We start from the raw sequence: 15,938 nt of genomic DNA on the forward strand, positions 1-15,938 counted from the left end.
AAGTAGCGAAGAAAGCGTGCGACCGCAAGCGGCAGGTCCACTTCTCCCGTGAGGAACTCACCGTGCTAACAGAGACCCTCCAGGAGAATGCCGCCGCCGTCTTCTCCACGCAAATGACCAGGACGGCACTTGCGAACAAGAAGGCCATATGGGCCCTGGTGGCACAGCGGGTAAGTGCGGTGGGGACCGCACCCCGCAACCCACAGCAATGCAGGAAGCGGTGGGACGACCTGCGGATACGCGTCCGTAGCATACTTTCTGCCAACCGCAACATTGCCACAGCCACCGGGGGAGGGTCGGAATCACCCATCAAGCTGACCCCCTGGGAAGAAATCTGTGCCTCCACCATTGGAATGGAGAGCATAGAGGTTGTCAGAGGGATGGAGAAAGGAGTGCAGACATCCGGAGAATCAGGTAGGTGGCCCAAATAAAACAATGCCAAAACCACAATGTACAATCATGTGAAGTACCACGTGCCCACATAGTGCAACAGAAACACATGGCCAGGAGAACGTCCACACACATTGGCCTGATAGCGCACTTTAAAACCACAATAAATACATAAATAATTAAAAACCCCAATGACACCCACTACACGTGCAGCAGGCACACCCTAACTGCAGGCTGCCAAACAACTGCACCCTCACTCCACACACAAATGAAAGCACCTCCAAGGCCCCGACCCAAATCACCCTCAGGTACCACCCCAATGCATGTGATACATTGCCATTCCAATTCCCACAGACCCATTAATAACGCTCGCCCTCCTTTACTCCACCACAGGGTCCGATCCAAACGACGAGCTCCAGGACACCCCTACCAGCACACCTGCAAAGAGGGCCAAGACCGACGGCCAAAGACCCTCCACCTCAGCTGCACGCATCAAGACACGGCAGCAGCACATATCAAGTGGCAGCACACAGGAGGGAACATCAACAGGCACCCCAGCAGCCAGCATGCCCACAACAGCACCACCACAGGTCCCCCCAATGGATGCCACAGAAGGTACTGCCTCTGGTGGCAGCAGCACCATAGGTGACACCCCATTAATGGCAGCATGCTCCGACACAGAAGACGGGGATGTCGAAGTCAGATCCATCCATGACCTGTCCCAATCCCCCTGTCTGTTCCATCCCGTACACCATGAGGATACCACGCAGGGGCACCCACAAGACGACGACTGGCCATCCCCCACAAGCCCTGTGGCAGGGCAACATGAGGCGAACAGCCCCTCTGTGACACCACCGCAAATGGCCATGGCCCAGCAGAGGCAACAGTCCCTCGACCAGTTAATCGTGCAACAGCAGCAACTGGCCACGCTCCTCAAGGACCATGCCGATGGATGTGGGGGCACTAAGGCAGACATAGAAACATCAACTGAGACACTTAGGGCACAAATCGAGAGTAGCACCGAGAGCCTGAGAGTCCAAATGGAGAGAAGCACCGAGAGCCTGAGGGGGGAACTGCATGCGACGTCCAAAGACGTATGTGCCGAACTTGCCGCAGTGCGCCGTGTGCTCACTGAGCTCTCACAAACCCTTAGGGACATGCATGGGCGTGAGCAGGCAGAGACATCATCCGTTGCAAGTTCCGTCCAGGGCAGCCCCCAACGTAGATCTGGGAGGAACCTGCGCTCCACAGGCAGGGGTGCCCCTGATACCCGCAGAGGGGGCTTGCAATAGCGACTGCCCACTGACAATGAGCATCTTTGGACACTGGTGTTCGGGGGGGAGGTAGGAGGGTGGAGGGGGTGTGTTGGGCTCACTTGGGTGGCGGGTCGATAGGGTGTTCCACATGATATCACATCTGCCATAAACAATGCACGATCAAACAATGAGATGTGTGGACAATGATCTTTGTGTACTAGGCCATCATAGGCGTACAGTCCATATTGTGCATGTACCAGACACACACAGTGCCACGAGTCCCGTGTCCATGTATCAGCCACCAGGCGTGAGTGCTAGAAGCATGCATCTATGAGATGCTGACGAATTTCACGGCCCTCCTGTGCCTCGCAGACTCCTTGAGGTGCTGCCACATCCCCACCCTCATCATGACCATCTTCAGGTGCTTGCAGTTCTGCGTCAGGGGGCATGGGCACATTTCTACGTACGCACATGTTGTGGAGCATGACACATGCCATCACCATCTTTGCAACCTTCTCATGGCGGTACAGGAGTGCCCCGCCAGACCTGCTGAGGCACCGGAAACGGGTCTTCAGTAGGCCGAATGCCTGTTCAATGACTACACGGGTACGTGAGTGGGCATGGTTGTAGTCCTCCTCATGCTGGTCCCGTGGGTTCCGGACTGGTGTGAGGAGCCATCTCTTCAGTGGATATCCGGCATCACCTGTATGTGGACGATAAACGAATTATGTGGAATGCCATTGCTACGTACGCACCCCCCCCCTTCCTGCCAGGTCATTGCCGCATCACATACCCCACATCATCATGCATGAAATGAGACTCACCGAGTAGCCAGGATCTGTTCCCTGCGTGTCGCTCCATGTAGCGTGGTATTGTAGAGTTCCTCAAGACCATAGAATCATGGGTTGATCCAGGGAATCGGGCACAACAATGTGTAATGATCCTGTTGGAGTCACACACCATTTGTACATTCAGTGAATGAAATTGTTTTCGGTTGCGGTACTGGCCCTCCATGACATGTGGGACGACCAATTCCACATGGGTGCAGTCGATGGCACCAATGCAACCCGGTATGCCGCCAAGTGCATGGAATCCCACTTTTGTGTTGGTAATTTCCTGCTCCGAGCGTGGTAGAGAGATGTAGTCGTCTGCGTGCTGCAGGAGGGCATCGAGCACTTGCAATAGTGTCCGTGAGAACAGTGGCTGAGAAATGCCATGCAACTGTCCGACTGTGTGCTGGTAGGTGCCTGTGGCCAGGAAGTGGAGTACAGACACCACCTTCAGTAGGGGTGGGATGGCGGTTGGGCTATCTATCATGCTGACAAGGTCAGCCTGTGTCATGTCCACAATGGCGGCTATGGTGTCCCGGTCCAAACGGTAGAGGGTGTGGATCTGCTCATCAGTGAGGTTGAACGGATGTGCTCGGAGGCGTGGGATTGCGGGCTGCCTGCGTGGTGGTAGTGGCTGTGCTGGCGGCCCTTGCTGGCCCTGCCTTGCCCTCCTCCTCCTCCTGCGTCTCCTCCGTGCGGCCGGTTGTAGTTGGTGTTCGTCTTCTTCTTGGAGTTGGAGTACTTGCAGTGCTATCAGGTCCCCCAGGGCCAACATCGCGAGTCCGGCCGGTAGCATTTCGGAGTGGTTGTGGGAGGAGACTGGGCGTGCAATTTATGTGTTTTCAGGCTGTATGGCCTCCACCTGTGGTGATTCATTCCACCTGTGCAAGCTGCTCTCCCCTTTGGGCGAGCACGTCCCGCACACAACGCTGCAATTCGAGGAATGGCATCTTGCTATTACAATCATGTATTAGTACCCGATGGCCGTGTAACATTGGTTGATATGTTCATTCGGCTATGGTCCCATTGTTTCACATGCATTCTTTGCAGTCGCGAACAGACTTGTGAAGGGTCAGTGGAACGTAGTACTCGAGTAACGGTGGGCCCTCATGCATCACTGTACCGAGTTGCACCGACGGGCGGGGCGTCCCATTTGTGGGTGAAGGCAGTTGCCATTTTCACACACAGCCGCACTAGATGGATTAATTTGTGATTTCAAGCGGCCACAGATGCCTTTTCGACGTGATGTTGCAAATGAGGAATTTGAAGGGCGGCGCTTTCGGTCTTCAGCTAGCGGCGAGGAGATGCCCACAGGTCTGACTGCAAATATAACGTTCTATTGTTCAGTGTCCTTGGGACAGGGACCATGGCGAGGATGCAATGATTGATATGAATAGTTTGGGATGCGCAATAGCGAAGTGGATGATGAGGCCGGACGTTCCCAAATACATGTTACTTCACAACACTGGAATTACGGGCTGGGGCACAGTGGATTTTGCAGGCTGCATAACGCACAGACACAATGGAATTCTCACATGTTATGTGAGTATGGAAACAGGCGTTATCATTACGGGATGAGGGAATGATGAATGGATGCATGGGCAGATGATTTGATACAGTGTTTGCCATGTACAGGGCTTCTTGGAATCTGTCCGCCTCCCCTGCGCTATGTGATGCAGGGCTGCCATAGTGTGACCATCGTCTATCTGGCCTTGTTGAGCCCTCCCTGTCTCGACGCGCCTTCAGACACTTGTGTCCATGCACGTTACCAATCCCATCTGATGGATTCTGTTTTCACAGACGCATGCACAGGTACACTCGTTTGTGATGGTGTTTTCACCTCGATATGGATAGTTATGAGTCGCAAGTGGTTTTGGGGTGGTGATGATCCTTTGGAGTGGGCTAGCATGCATATGGCTGTGGATCTAGTGTGATCATTGAAGTGAGTTGTTCGAATGTAGTTCTGATGGCCATTCTTTTCTTTTTCTTTTCTTTTGGTTGACAGGTATCTCCTCCCCTTTTGCCACTGCCATCTGTATGCCACTCCTGCAGATGGGTTTTACTCCCGACACCTGCTGCTTCATGTTAATCAGTGGAGCAGCATTACGATCTTATGGGACGATCGCCAATGGGCCACATGCCCTTACGCAGTACTAGTGGCTCGGAGCAACATTTCGGCCTTTCAGCTGGACTAGTGCCTCCCTATTGGGACGGCCCTGCGGTTCTAGGCGCTTCCATGTTGCCTTTTCGTACGGAATGTAGCCCCTGTGTACCATGAGGGAACAGGGCGTCACACAGGAAGTAGCTGGTCATTTCTTGCGGATGCAGCCCACAATGGTGAAATGTGTTTTGGAGTTTATGGCCTAATGGCTGTATGGGCTTGGTGAATCTGTTGTGCATTAAATTTCTATTCTGATATGGGCCGTGTAGCGTTCTTCTTTGCAAGTGATGTGGCATATTCCTATTTGGGGAGCGATGTATTGTGAGGAGATCTGCATTGGGTTCCAGCTTCGGAGTATAGTTGCGTGGTACTGTGCTGGGCGCGTTTGCCTACGAAGCCCAGTGAGGTCAGGGGTGAGGGCTGCCAATATGACTGTTTGGATGATGTCATGCTCAGGGGCGGGGGGTAGGTTTTGTGTAACAGATGCCGGTCAGCCAGGTGGATTGGTGGAATGATGTGATTATCGGAATTATGCTGCCTGTGTTTGCGTGCGTTTCTTGGTGGGAGACTGAGGTCATGTCCATTGGTATAGCTTCTGTATTCGTGCCATCTGTGCCCTGCAGCTCCCATTGGCCCCTCTTGTGATTCTTTTGTTCGTTGGCATGCATGGGTGACTTGTACATTTCACTGGTTGCATTGTGACTTCGTTGCACCTACGGGGAGTTGTACTATGTGGCCAGGGAGCGGTGTACAGGCACTCAGTGGGGCCGTTTACGGTTGATTCGCGATGCCGTACTTCTCACCATGGCGGAATGGTACTTTCCGCCGTGCTTGATGGCGTTAGGTACATGTCCGCTAGGGTCGGAATTCGCGTACCCTTGCGCCATGGTGCTAATTACGGTTTGGCATGGCGCGCGCGCGCGTACTTGGTGCAGTTAGCGTTGGCGTTCACTACGGTGTCGCTAATGGCATCGTACTTTACGGTGACGGGTCATAGTCGCACCGAGCGCTATTCGATGGCGGTATTGCATTTCCGCCATCGTTTTTCGCTTTCCGCCAGGGTCGTAATGAGGGCCAATCACCATATTTCCAGTTAAATAGTGTTTTCATACAAAAGTTTCAAAAAGACCTTTTGCAAACAAAATTTCTACCAATTACATCTGTGAAGAGAGGTGTTCAAGATCCTGAATTGCAGACTGTTCTCAAATCAAGGCTTCTCCACTTAACCAAAGTGTGTGCTCCTCACCAAATCCTTTTATCTCACTATGCCTTATCTGCCCAAATTAAAAGGATTTTTTTAGGCATTTAGCTCACACTGCCTGCTACTTCAAAAAAAGCCTCACTCCTGATATTTCCACATAGTGAATAAATTAATATACTGGACGTCAGTTTATTTTTCTCCTGCCTTACTCATGGCACTTTGTTTTTAATTTAACTTCCCATGACACCATTGTGTTTTGGAAACTCATTCTGTAGTATAATCTTCTGTAATATCACTGATGTCATTATTTATGCAAATACAGGGGGTGCGCACGCACCGTTTTCCGCCCATGGCCCTGCTATTCCTAAGGCAGGCCCCACCGGTACTCAACGTGTGTAGGCATAGTCTTTGTAGTTTACATCGCGGTATGGGCAGCGTGCAGGCGTGCAAAGGACGGCCATTAGAGCTGTGGAGCAGAGGAGGAAAGCAGACCATGGAGGCATCATGAGCTGATGAAGAGGGGAGCATGTGGCCAGTGGCTTGCAGCGAGCGTGCCCATGGTGAAGGCGCTGGAGAAGAGAGCCTCTTGTGAGCTGCCAAAGGATGGACAGCATGCAGGGCAAACACCCGAAGTGCCAGCCAAAACACCCTCGAACCAGGATCCATTGCTAGACCAACTATTTATGCCCGAAAGCCATGAACCCTGAATGGGTTAAATAATTCTAATCATTGCCCTCTTGCAGCATCCCAATCTCTTCGAGCCAACTGAAAACGGGGCAGCACTTTGAAATTAAAATATTATGGACGTGTTCTGCCTTTTAGAACTGTATATATTAGTTTTTCTAAGTGCCAAAGATTTTATGAAGCACTAATTACTAAGCAACACTTTCTATTTAGTAGGTGCTGTCGTAGCCTTTATTGCACCGTAATGGATTCTGATGCATGAACTATAAATGCACTTGTACTACTGTATTCGATAACTGACTCTTAAAGTTTGGCTTCAGTGTGTTATCTTGCATGTTTGACATTAATCTTCTGTCATTGTTACTTGTGGAACTCGGCATAACAACTAACGTTGTTCATTTGTTTTTCCCCTAATGTTAGGCGATCTTCATGATCCCCACTAACCCCCCTCCAACATTTCGGAAACCAGAACATTGGTCGCATGATTTCATAGATTTTGTAAAGCAGTGTCTTGTGAAAAACCCGGAACAAAGGGCCACTGCGACTCAGCTTTTACAGGTATAGTGCTATCAAAAATCATGCTCACAATCTTTTCTGTGGCTACTACTTTTAAATCATTGATCAGTATGCTTTAGGGAAGCAACAGCAGCTTCAAATTTAGCAGATGCAAATTGTGGTCTCGAGAGGATAGGTCGGGGACAACGTGCTCGCTTTGGAAGCAAGAAGACACAGAGCAACACATGTTCAATCCCCGGGTCCACGCTTAGAAACCTCTGGGTATTAACCTCGTTAGAAATAACGTAGCATATCATTTTCAAATCATATTTTTCATTTTCCAAAATCCCGTTGTTACTGTGACAATATATTTCTTTTCATGTCAACATTGATAAAGCGAGCGATTTTGAAATATTATTCTGTGCCAAAATAGCACAAATGCTTAGAAATAATGAATTATTATTAATTGAACAAGCCACAGGGAGATGTGTATAATTAAAACTCCAGTATGCGCTGATGTCCACATTATATTTCTTTTAGAAAGCACATTATGATGCTTCAACTTGTTCATGATGGGATTTTTCTAAATGATACAAATAGAAAAGGAGTGATGGGAAAAGTAGTAATACAAGAACGCTGATAGTGACAGTTTTAGATTGGGCGTTGTGTCCCACAGAATGGAAGCCTGTCACATACAGGTTCCTCCTTTTGGTACTTGGCCTTATTGCATGTAAACTCACTGGGATATATTGATCAAATACTTAGTACTGTAACCATGCTCTGATATGATATGATATTTTATTTATATCGCGCCCATATACAGGTGTTTCAGAGCGCGACCAGGCAAAGGGGGGGGGGGAGCAGGGGAGAAAACAAAAACAAACCATCTTACTAGGCCCAGTGACATTGAGAACGCGCAAGTGCATGGGAAAGGGAAAGGGGGAAAGTGCAACATAAAAAGGGAGGGGGGCAAAGAAGTGTAAGGCATAGGATAAATAATAAGTTAGTGGATAAATAAGTGAATAAATAAGGTGATAAGAGCAGCGATTAGTGCAGCCAGTGAAGGGTGCAGTGCAGGGCAAGTCAGATAGCATCTGATAAGTGCAGGAGAGGAGTGGGGGGACCTGTAAGGGTACAGATAACAGGCCCCGGTGCAGGGGTGGCCGGGAGGCAGTGCCGGAGGATGTCCGGGAGGGCAGGTAGCTGAGCCAAGGGGGCCCCGTTGGCAGGTGAGGCAGTGCTGAGAAGAGAAAGCAGATCAACAGGGGAGGAGAGTGGCAAAGGCAGATGCGAAGAGGAAGGTCTTAAGGAGCTTCTGGAATCGTAGATAGTTTTCCTCCAGTTTCAGGGTAGCAGGGAGGCCGTTCCAAAGGGAGGCTCCGGCCGAGGATAGAGATCTGCCCCCTGCACGTTTCTTAGAAAAGCGTCTGACCCTGAGGGAGTTTGAAGTAGAGGAGCAAAGGGCTTGAGAAAAGAGGTATTTACGGAGGGATAGTTGAAGGTATTTTGGACCCAGGCCCCAGAAAGCCTTGTGGACAATGCAAAAGGTTTTAAATTTAATCCTTGCATCCACTGGGAGCCAATGGAGGGATTTCAGTGCTGGAGAGATACGATGAGACCAAGGACAAGTCTCGCAGTTCTGTTCTGGATTAGCTGTAGAGGGCGGAGGGTGGAGGCAGGTAGCTTTAGAAAGAGGCTGTTACAGTAGTCCAGTTTAGAGAGAATCAGAGCTTGGGAGACAGTGAGCTTCTGTGGGAAGGAGAGGAAGGGAAAGGTACCTCTGAGCAGGTGTAGTAAGAAGTTAGATTTTTTTTGAGACTTCAGAGATGTGTGAGGAGAAGGATAATGTGGAATCAAAGATGACCCCGAGGTTCTTTGCTTCGCACGCAGATAGGGGCCAGAGGAGGGCCGAGGGAGGCAGGCCAGAGAGTAAGGTGGAAGGAAGGAGAGGGTGTGCCGATGAGGAGGATCTCAGTTTTATTAGCATTTCAACAGAGATCGTTGGAGGCACACCAATTTTGAATGGCGATTAGACAGCACTATACAAGGAAGGGCTGCTGAGGGACTTAATCATCATGCAGCACCATGTCACCAGCCAGCGGGGGAACCACATTCAGCCATGATACAAAGGGCTAAAGTACATTTCCTTTGCTAGTGCCTGAAGTAAGACGGACAGCAGAGTCCTGGACTGTGAAGTGTTGATGGGACACTCTTAACGAGCACAGGGTACAATGAGTTTCCACAATTAATTATGAAACAAATGGAAACATTGTCTGCAGTCTGATGTAACAAAGTTTAAAAATAGTCATGCATACTGTGCAAGCCACCACCATCATGGACTCACAGTGCTAAACTTATCTGGAGTAGATATTGGGCTCATACCTGCGGTTACCAGACCTAGGTCTGCACTGTCTGTTTGAGATTAAAACATTTCCAAAGAAGATCGGGCGAGATAATGGTTGTTTTTTGAAAGACTAGAGTCCATAAATATTCCTATGGTACATTAATTTGCAAAAGTTGGGAGTAGGGTTCGGCGAGGATTGCAGAGAAACAGATGTCTGATATCACTCCTACGCCCCGTGCCCTTTCCTCTATCCTGTATGGGCGTCCCTCGTGAGGGACGGGAACGGAACCTCTTTTCCACCAGAAACAGACACTTCCCCTTTAAATTTACTGGCACACGAGGCACGGCCCAAGGAGTGCGGGCTCCCTTGATCCCAATCACTGGCACCACACCCCAGTCCCCTTTTCCGCGTCAACGGAATCGGATCGCTCCCCCAGCGCTCCTGGGTGAGGCTTAGCCTCAGAATTCCACATGCTTCGCCCCGGAATTTTATCTTAACTGCTTTTTTTCACCCTGCAGAGGCGACTCCTTCCCAGAGAAGCCTTCTGGCGGGAAGGGTCAGTCCGGCCCTTGCACTGGCTCAGGGAGCACCGAGGCTCACGCAGCTACCGGTCACACGGCCGAGGGGTCCAAGGGCCCTAGCGGTCCTGCAGCCGAGGGGCCTGTGAGGTCTGCTACCACCAGGACCCCGTCCTGAGGGGCATCGCCCTGATACCGGGTCCTTACTCGACAGGGTGCCTTCACGCAGGCCCAGCACTACCGGCTGGGAGGCCGAGGTCGCACAGCCTACCGCGTGTATACCTGTGGTGCAGGAAGTGGCTGAGCCGGTGCAGTCTGGCATGCAGGCAGAGCCCGGGAACACGTCAGCTACAGATCCATGTGCTAAAGGCGCAGATAAAATGGCAGCGGCTTGAGACAAAATGGCTGCCACTCCCAAGAAGCAAAGGCGGGAAGTCTCGCAGGCAGGTGCAGATGCCCGCCATCCAACAGATCAGCAAAGGAGACGGTTTGCCCCCTAGGACAGACTGGGTACCACTGACCCATGTCACCTGGTCCACGTCTTATCCCACCATCTCGGGGTCCAGGTACAGTGACCCCATCTATGGGCAGGGGCTGGGGAAGCAGCTGGCATATTCGCCCCCTCCTACTGTGCAAGATCGCGCACAGCCAGCCTGTAAGGACAAGTTTCTGGGACAAATTCATGTCCGTCATGCAGTCCCCGCAAAAGGGCTCAATCCTCGGCATTATTAAGGACATGTTGCCCCCACCCACCGGCACAGCCCACGGCAACACAGCCCATGCCTCCTCCTCCGGCTCCACCACTACAACAGCCCAGTGCTGAGGATCCAGCAACCGTGGTGCAGGTCCAGACCCACACCACAGAGGAAGCCCAACAGGTGACTGGCGCCATGCCCCTCCTCCCCACCCTGGTGACAGAGGACCAGGACACAGATGCAGAGGAGCAGGATGCCCCCTTATCAGCAAAAGCATTCCATGACAGGATTGCCGGCCTGTCGGAATACCTGGGTATCCTCCGGCTGCTGAAGGAGCTCCAGGAAGTTGGAGTTCTGGCAGAGGTCCTGAGAATCAGAGTGAAGGCTAGGTCTGGCATCCCCCTACAAAAGGGTGTGGAGGCCTTGGCCAAAAAGGGCTGGCTCAAGCCCCATTCCACTCAGCCCATCAACAAGAAGCTGGGGGACAGCATAATACTCTCTACGCATCTGTAACCTCTGTCTTCAGTAATCGATGCAGCATCCATGTTTGCCAAGTCCCAGGCTTCGTCATCCAGTACCGCCACAACTGCCCTCCTGAACAAGGAAGAAACGACCCTCGAATCCTACGGCATGAAGGTCTACTAAGAACAAGCAAGCCTTTTTCAAAGCTGGCCTAGCTGAGGCCAAGCTCTTGGCTCAGGACATCATGGAAGCGTCTGTGGACCACATCGACACGGCTAACAGGGCAATCTGTCTGGCATGATGCGGACGGCCTGGCTGAAACTACCCGGTTCAACCCAGATGTGCAGGATAGGATCTTGGACCTTCCGTTTGAGGGTGGTGATCTCTTCCACTTCTCCACTAATGAGGAGCTCGATAAGAAGAAGAACAGCTCCAGGACTGCTAAGTCTTTGGCCATTCTTACCAAACCGGCACATAAACCATTCTCACAGTCCCGCTCAGACAAGGGCTGTTCATTTGGCGGCTTCCGTGGGTTCCAGGACCGCAAAGCCAGACAGCCAGACAGGTCTCCAAGTCAGCACAGGAGAAAATACCACAAGGCATCTAATAAGGGGTTCTTCCAGTCCCCCTCCTCCTCCTCAGCCTCTGACCATAAAAAACAATGCCGATGTGTTTCAGTCCCACACCACCCCAGTTGGGGGCAGGCTGGCCCTGCACAGTCAGGTTTGGCGGGCAAAGTTTGCAGACGCTTGGGTCATTGCAGTGGTGTCCTGTGGCTTCCAGTTACCTCTTCCTTCTCCCCCTTCAACTTCCCCTCCCACAGATCGGCACACCATCACTGCTAGCAGAAATTGGCACCCTCATACAGAGCGAAGTGGTAGAGCAAGCTCCCCCCACCCCACCAGGGGCATGGCTTTTACTCCTGCATCTTCGCTATCCAGAAGAACCAGGTGGGCCTGCATGTGGTGTTGTATCTGTCTTCCCTGAATCTTTACCTACCTTTGCAGAAATTCAAGATGGTGGAGGTCATTACGAGATTTCCGGTAAAAAACTGTTTTTACCGGCATGGAGGTAATATTGTGTCTGTGTAGCAATGACCCTGCTAACAGCGGCCGATTACAAGTATGCGTGCATGCATGTAGCGGCATGCCAGTATCAACAGTACCGGCTTGCCGCAAAAGTCCCAAAAAAAAACCTTAGCAGCATCATGGAAAGCGCAGACAGCCCTTCCGCCGTCGTCCACCTCTAAATAACAGGCCTGGCATCAACGGTTCCGGCATTAAGCGGCCACTGCTAATAGCGGGCACTGCTAATACCGGAACCGGAATTAACGTCATCGCGCCAGAATGGGAAACGGCACGGCAGCCGTCTTGAAAAACACAATCCTTGCCATCCTCGATGCACAGGAGCTGGAGCCTCAATCCGACACCACAACATCTTCTACACCACCAGCATCATGCCAAAGGCAGTTAAGAAAGGGTCATCCCGGCAGCGGAAGGAGCAGTTCTCGCAGGATGAACTGACAATGCTTGCTGACACTCTGAAAATGCAGAGGTGGTCTTTGCAAATGACCTGAAAAGAGCAGCACAGCTAAAGAAAGAGATTTGGGAGCTAGTAGCCCAGAAAGTGAGTGCGGTTGGCAACACCGCCCGCACAGTAAATGACGACTTAAAACATCTGGACGATCTGCGCCTCAGAGTGCACAATATCTTGTCGGCCAACCGGAGCCATGGCCTGCCTACTGGCGGTGGCTCTAATTCTCCAATACAACTCAGCCACTGGGAAGAAACCTGCGCCAGCACAATCGGCATGGAGTCGATAGAAGGTGTGGGGGAAATGGAACATGGAGCCACGTCATCGGCAGATGATGTCATGATGCATACCCCCGGGCATCCAGACCACGTCCATCAGCCCCGGGAGCAGGCATCATGTTGCCTTGAAAAAACCCAGCAAAACCCTGCTAGGGGCTGTCTGGGTTCAGTCCTGGCGCCAATGGCGTCAGGCTCATATGGGACATCAATCCTGGCGCCTTATGCGCCAGGCTCATAAGTGCACACTTACCTGATGCAGACCATGCTGCAAGAAAATCCAAGCCCATGTGAGGCCTGGAAGGGACTACTTTACCTTAGGGACTATTTTGTTACTCGGTTGTGGTCGGGGAGGAATACCTACCTGGGACTACTTTGGAGGCTTTGCGTTATTCTGCATCCAGCAGCGTAACGTTCACCGTGCCAGCAGCAGCATCCAGCCTTCTGCCACGACCGCCTCGAACCTGGAGCAACTAGAAAGAAGGAAAGAAGCAAAGGTTAGAACAAGAGTATTACCTGATTTCTTACCTGATCCCGGATTCATCGCATCTTCTGAGGAAAGACTTTGTTTTAAACGCGTCGCATCGCCAGCAGCAGCGCCGCGCCATACTCACCGTTCCACGCAGCATCTTTTCGATCCGGCGCTGTCTCCATCTTTACATCGCCGAATTCCGGCACCTAAGGGGGACAAGAAACAACAAGGTGAGCAGAGAGAACAGACAGAGACAATTTCTTTAGCCGCCATATGCTTACCTGATTTTACCGCCGGAGGTATTATTCATCACCACGCCACATCTTCTTATGCCGCACCTGTGAGAAAAGGAGAAAGCAGCAAGTTTAACCCTTGGCATTATTTACCGGACAGTTTTGGGTAACACAGACTTTTACCGGAGTGCTTTTCAGCTGTCAATCTTCTTATTGGGTCAAAGCTGCAAGATAAAAGAGGAACAGGAGTGAATTCTAGACATTTTGAACTCTTATGAACTATATACTTACGGCTCTTCGCCAGGACCTTTTGAAGTCAGGATTCGTCTACAACTCTTCCAATATCTTCAGGCCAGTGAAGTAACTGATCATCAACGCGCCCCTGCGTACTTCGCAGGATGGAGGGCTCATCCTTCAAGAATATAAGGTGAGATTGCTGAGAGGGTACTTCTGAGGTGATTAGAGGGGAGGACAGTGGGGGTGCTATCACTTAAATCCACAAGTGGCTAAATCCATCTCTCCACTTGTCGGAGAATATTTCTACAGGTCAAGCAGACAAGAATTGGAGGGCAGATCCAGTCAGTCATCGCTGCACTACGCATCACGAGGGTGGAGGCTGCAGCAGTCCGGGTCTGACCAACACCCCTGTGGGAGCCAGGTGAGCGTAACAGAACGCAAAGCCTATCTACATATCCCCACCCGGGCGTTATGGAAACTTCAGAAACCGACCAACTGGCCCAACTATTGGGGGAATTTAGGGCAGAAGTGCACGCCGCTCGCCAAGAGACTAATGCCCTCAGAAGAGAACTAATTGTATCGAAGGAGCGCACAGATGATCTCGCCAGACAACTGCTGCAAAACCAAGCTGGACAAACACTCCTACCTGGGTTTGGGGGGAATCCAGCCCCAGTTTCATCAAGCAATCCTGTGCAAGTGATTTTACCAGGAAATATTCCGTTAGTTCCACCCGAACGCTTTGCTGGGGACCCCAGGAGGTTCGCCGTGTTCATGAACCAATGCCGCTTACACTTTCTATGCAGACCGGGAGCCTTTCCAAACGACCAAGCTAAAGTAGCCTTTGTATTATCATATCTTAGTGGCAGCGCAGCGGATTGGTCCATTCCGCTAGTCAACCAGGATGACCCTCTTCTCCGGGATTTTCAGGGTTTTCAAATGAGCATGCAAAGACTATTCACCAGACATTCACAGGGACAAGCCCTGGATAACAAACTCTTATCCTTACGACAGGGTAACCAGGATCTGCTAACCTATATCGCAACCTTCAATAGATTGGTGCTGGAAACCGGATGGCCTGAATAAAAACGAATCACGTTATTTCATCGATGGCTTCGAGGAGAACTCAAGGATGTCTTGGCTCAAGTCGTGAACCCACCTCAAGACTGCGCTGAATATATAGACTTAGTGGTCCAGTTAGATTACAGACTTCAGAACAGAAAGGCTGATAGAGCCAAGTTTGAGAATCGGGTGTTGGTGAAACCCACGCTAACCCCAAAGGAACAGATGCTTCAGAACCCATGCAAATCGGAGGGGTTAAAGGACCCCTGACCCAGAAGGAAAGCGAAAGGAGACGGCAAATTGTGGAACTTCTGGACATTTTCTACGGAATTGCCCTGTAAAACCACCCAAGAAGGTGGTAGGAGCTGCTGTTAAAAGCCATATGGAGTCAGACTCTGGAAACGACCACGCCCGACAAGCGTAGAGGTCCGCTTGCCGAGCTTGAAGAAGGATACTCAGACCTTGCATTTCATCATACCAATGGTCCTCGTAGATCCAGGGCAGCCATCGCGTATACACGCAGTAAGGGCATACATTGATAGCGGGGCCATAGGAAACTATGTGGACTACGAATTGGCTTGCAGGATGAATCTACCTCTCTGCCGAAAAACCACCTCAGATGTCATCACCACAGTCGAGGGAACTGAAATTGCCTCTGGGCCTGTAACTCATTCCACCGCAGAGATGACACTATTGGGTCAGGATGGGCAGGATGTGCATCGAGAGACTATTGTGTGATCTAATCAGAGCCCCACAGTTCCAAATAATACTGGGGATACCTTGGTTGGAAACACATAATCCTTGTATTGATTGGCAAGAGAAGAGAATAACCTTCCCGGATTGTGCACAAACCTGTTACCCAAAGAAAAATCTGAACGCAGGCCTGGCCACAGTAACCACAGCAGTCATGCAACTAGCTCCAGAATATCAAGAATTCCAGGATGTCTTCCAAAAAGAACAGGCAAACACCTTACCACCTCACAGATCGTACGATTGTCAAATCGATCTCATACCCGGTGCACAACCCCCTTGTAGCAGGATCTATGCCCTTACGGAACCTGAGAACCTTCACCTACGAAGGTACTTAGACCA

At 51.0% G+C, this 15,938-nt stretch overlaps 1 protein-coding gene across 5 annotated transcripts in view; it reads left to right on the plus strand.

Annotated features, from left to right (window-relative positions):
- The window catches only part of STK4 (serine/threonine kinase 4), a 1,472,593-nt gene that overhangs the window by 780,105 nt on the left and 676,550 nt on the right, over nucleotides 1–15,938 (plus strand). For all 5 annotated transcript variants that reach the window (XM_069651354.1, XM_069651352.1, XM_069651353.1 and 2 more), the window contains one exon: nucleotides 6,943–7,080. In XM_069651354.1, coding sequence (XP_069507455.1) covers nucleotides 6,943–7,080 — 138 coding nt within the window. The remainder of the gene's footprint in view (nucleotides 1–6,942; nucleotides 7,081–15,938) is intronic.

This window comes from Ambystoma mexicanum, chromosome 3p (genome assembly GCF_040938575.1).
Source record: "Ambystoma mexicanum isolate Mex_15411 chromosome 3p, UKY_AmexF1_1, whole genome shotgun sequence".
Classification (NCBI taxonomy): Eukaryota; Metazoa; Chordata; class Amphibia; order Caudata; family Ambystomatidae; genus Ambystoma; species Ambystoma mexicanum.